At 40.2% G+C, this 1,944-nt stretch overlaps 1 protein-coding gene across 1 annotated transcript in view; it reads left to right on the top strand.

The window, feature by feature from the left end:
• DNAH5 (dynein, axonemal, heavy chain 5) overlaps positions 1–1,944 on the top strand; it is a 291,357-nt gene that overhangs the window by 236,059 nt on the left and 53,354 nt on the right. The window contains exon 52 of the mRNA XM_012642647.1: positions 318–455. Within this exon, the coding sequence (XP_012498101.1) occupies positions 318–455 (138 nt within the window). The remainder of the gene's footprint in view (positions 1–317; positions 456–1,944) is intronic.

The following is a 1,944-nucleotide window of genomic DNA, read 5'->3' as shown; positions in this document are numbered from 1 at the left end:
TATGGCTCGTGAAATAAAAATAGTTTTTACATTTTTAAATAACTACCTTAATAATAGCTTTGATTTTGACTCTTGGCCCCCAAAGGCCTGAAATGTTTACTATCTGGCACTTTATAGAAAAAATTTGCTGACCTCTGTAATAACAAACTATGATTTTCACACTAAAATTTGGTCTTAATAATGCAATTTGAAAAGATTTGAGGGGCGGAACAAAGAAAAGGTATAAGCATGTGACATTGCTGAGTTCTCAGATTCGGAAACGTGGGCTGTTTGGAGGTTTGCTGCCCGTCCCTTCACTCCGTGTGCATCCCGTGCAGGCCAACTTGGTGGTGCAGGAGAGTCGCCACGTCCTGGCTATGCAGGACCTGCAGAAGGCTCAGGCCGAGCTGGACGACAAGCAGGCGGAACTCGACGTGGTGCAGGCTGAGTATGAACAGGCCATGACTGAAAAGCAGGTACCTGTCCTTTGTCATGGGAGGGACTGTCACACACTTACACGGCTATCGTAAGCCTTCGTTCCTTTTCTGCTTTCCTTCTCCAAGGGTTTGGTTTCTAGTGGGGAGTCAGTGAATTTATATGTAACACACACACAGCACATCATCCCTTGCTGAGCCCTGGGCTTTGTTTCTCATAGACACAAAGGGTCTTTAGAGAGATGTCAGGGTGGTCAGCCATGATATTAATAGCAGTTGGTTCTGGAACATAACCATTCTGAATTTCCTTATTAAGCGTGATGGTAATGATAATGGTGTCTCGTGTAGCATTTTTTGTTATATTTTTAAAATGCTGTCCTCCCATTTTATCTCATTTGATCTTTGAAACAACACTGCAAGATTGGCACGGTGGATGTTTTTATTCTCATTTTAGAGAAAGGAACTGAGGTGTAGAGAGGACAGGAGACTGGATCCTGGTCATAGGGTGGTCAGAAGTGCTGTCTGACTTGACCTTGGTCTTCTGATATTTATCTCAGGCCTCTGTTGGATCAATGTGACTGACCATATGGCTGTATCCCAGTGACAATGACCATCTAGTCTTCTAACCTATGCATATTTTTCAGCTTTAGCACTATTTTAGAATCTAGGTTTATATATTTTATATCAGCCCTTTATTTTTATTTATTCTAATTGCAGCTCCACGGGACCTCCTTCCTTCTGGTAATTGAGGCAGATTTAACATAAATCTAATGTAGCTTGAGCTTCAGGGTCCCTGACTTGCACAGGTCCCTGTGGGTGCTGGGATTCTGGCCTTACTGGGATTGGTAGAGTGTTCCATGGGGAGAGGAGCCCACGTTATGATCCTCAAGCATTTGTATGTTAGTGTTCAGGTATTAATATAATGCCTAAACAGATCTCAGAAGAAAGACACCTTGAGTTTCTTAGTTACTAGGACTTTGTCATGATTTTCTCCCCTACTTTGAAGACATACTCACTTTTGTATATTATATTTGGAAAAATTCTCTAGTGAGTTTTCCTCAAGTGGTCTCCCCAGATTATGTAGGCTTCTGGCCTCACAAAGTCTGTATCTGCTTCTGATATATTCTATATTTGGTAGATAAGAGCTAGATTCACCCTATGCTTTCCTTGATAATTTTATGAAACTCACCGCTGCCTCTTCTCAGCCTTCACTTGGCCAGATGGAAATTCTTGACCTGTCAGTCTTATAAGACTGAGTTCCAGTAAAAGAGTTTAGATAAACATTTTAGTTTCACCGTATGTAGAATGTCTGACATTTCTCTTAAAGATAAGTCTTCTGAAATCAAAATAAGCTTTTTAGAAGTTTTAAAGAAGTAGCACTTATATGGATTTATATCTTTATGCCCCTTAAAATTCACTTATATAAGGAGAAAATTAACATTGCAGTTTGAAAGAGTGTACTTTAGAAACAATGAGGAAGGAATGTCAATTTTTGCCATTTTGGATGCTAACTTATATCAGAAAGCTGTAC

Source organism: Propithecus coquereli, unplaced genomic scaffold (assembly GCF_000956105.1).
Source record: "Propithecus coquereli isolate 6110/MARCELLA unplaced genomic scaffold, Pcoq_1.0 Scaffold100, whole genome shotgun sequence".
NCBI classification, from domain to species: domain Eukaryota; kingdom Metazoa; phylum Chordata; class Mammalia; order Primates; family Indriidae; genus Propithecus; species Propithecus coquereli.
Note: the sequence above shows the minus strand (reverse complement) of the source record. Positions and strands in the feature narration are given on the sequence as shown.